The 1,637-nt window shown below is 32.6% G+C and overlaps 1 protein-coding gene across 1 annotated transcript; it reads right to left on the bottom strand.

The window, feature by feature from the left end:
* Window positions 1–646: 646 nt before the first annotated feature.
* Window positions 647–1,123, bottom strand: LOC112030939 (cytochrome P450 82A4). Its single transcript, XM_065770843.1, has one exon. The coding sequence runs from the start codon at window positions 1,121–1,123 to the stop codon at window positions 647–649; it is 477 nt and encodes a 158-aa protein (XP_065626915.1).
* Between the last annotated feature and the right edge of the window lie 514 nt (window positions 1,124–1,637).

The following is a 1,637-nucleotide window of genomic DNA, read 5'->3' as shown; positions in this document are numbered from 1 at the left end:
AAACAAATCCACCAAAAATGGAAAAAAAAAATTTGAGAGAAAGAGAGAGAAATAACATTTTGTATGTGGAAAACTATGTATGGGATATGAAAGAGAATTATAAATTTATAGTAAGAGGCGGGGGGAGTAAGAAAAGCCAAAAATAAAAGAAGACAAATGGATAGATAAAAAGTGATATTAAGGAAGATAGAAGTGGGGAGATGAAAAGGTAAAAGGGAGGGGAAAAGTTAGAGAAAGTATAACAATAAGTTGAGAAATTAAGAAGAAAAAAAAAGAGTTTAAAAAAAGAGAGAAAATGTTGAAAATAAGTAGATGTTGTGGCCGTTGATGTGGCTCAACAGGAGTGACAATAAATACTACACTTTAACTTTAAGATATATTTAGGTATAGATGACTATATGTTAAGAACCATGTAATTTTTAAACGTATAATTTTTTATATTTTAAATATTTTAAATTCTAGAAAATTTATTAGTCTTAGATTGGATAGTAAATATCATAATGATAATACATAACTCTGTAGTCTAGATATTTTCTCATTTCTAGAAATTGTTCTGGAACAAGATCCCAATTCCATGCTTAAAACAAGTACAAGAAGCACACAACAGTTCTAATTGAAATGCCCTAGTAGTTCCAAATTAGTTACACTACGCATATACTTGGACATTAAGACGAGGAGTGAGATGGACTTCAAGTGGGGTGGCTTTCAAGTTGGTTTGTCCTGCTTTCTCAGTCATGTCCACAGGTTCATTTGCAGGGGTTGAAATTTCAAAAGCATGCAACAAGGTAGCTAATGTGAGTTGCATAACTTGTAGCGCAAATGATATCCCAGGGCACACTCTTCTACCACTCCCAAATGCTATGTATTCAAAATTCTGGCCCCTAACATCAACATCCTTGTGGGATGTAAGAAACCGTTCAGGTTGAAATTCATTTGGATCTGACCACACATGTGGGTCTCGATGGAGCTTTGGAAGATTAATAATGAGTCGAGTGCCTACTGGGACATGATAACCAGCCAAAGTGCAATCTTCAATGGACTCGTGTGGCACTGAGAGTGGCGCGGCAGGATATAAACGCATTGTTTCTTTGATAACAGCTTGGAAATAGACCAAATGTTTCATGTCTGATTCCTCTACGAGCCTTTCTCTACCAACTTGGAGGTCTAATTTTTGTCGGACTTTCCTTAGGACCTCATGGTTGTTGAGAAGTAATGAGAGAGCCCATGTTAATGTTGCTGTTGTTGTGTCTGTACCCCCTAAGATAAGGGCCTACAAAAATTTTACATAATAAGAAAAAAAAAAATGCATTTAGCTTAGCTTACTTGTTTAAAGATGAGTAAAAAAGTGTCTTTTAAGAAAAAAAAAAAGTTAATTATTTTTAAATAAATAAGTTAGGTTTAAACAAATAGGGTTTTTTTTTTAATACTTTAATTAGGTCAAAACTTAGATATAGTATTTAGTTGCTGTTTCTTAGATTTCTATATGAAAATTTAGCCACATAGTTATATTTACCAAAAAATAAACTTCTATCCCATAAAAAAAAAAAAAAAAAAAAATCACATGACTGAATTTTTTAGAGGGAGACTTAAGGAACAACACCTAAGTTTTGTCCATTTAATTATTACATTAAGTAAAA

This window comes from Quercus suber, unplaced genomic scaffold (assembly GCF_002906115.3).
Source record: "Quercus suber isolate HL8 unplaced genomic scaffold, Cork oak 2.0 scaffold_36, whole genome shotgun sequence".
NCBI lineage: Eukaryota > Viridiplantae > Streptophyta > Magnoliopsida > Fagales > Fagaceae > Quercus > Quercus suber.
This window is presented reverse-complemented; position numbering and strand designations above follow the sequence as displayed.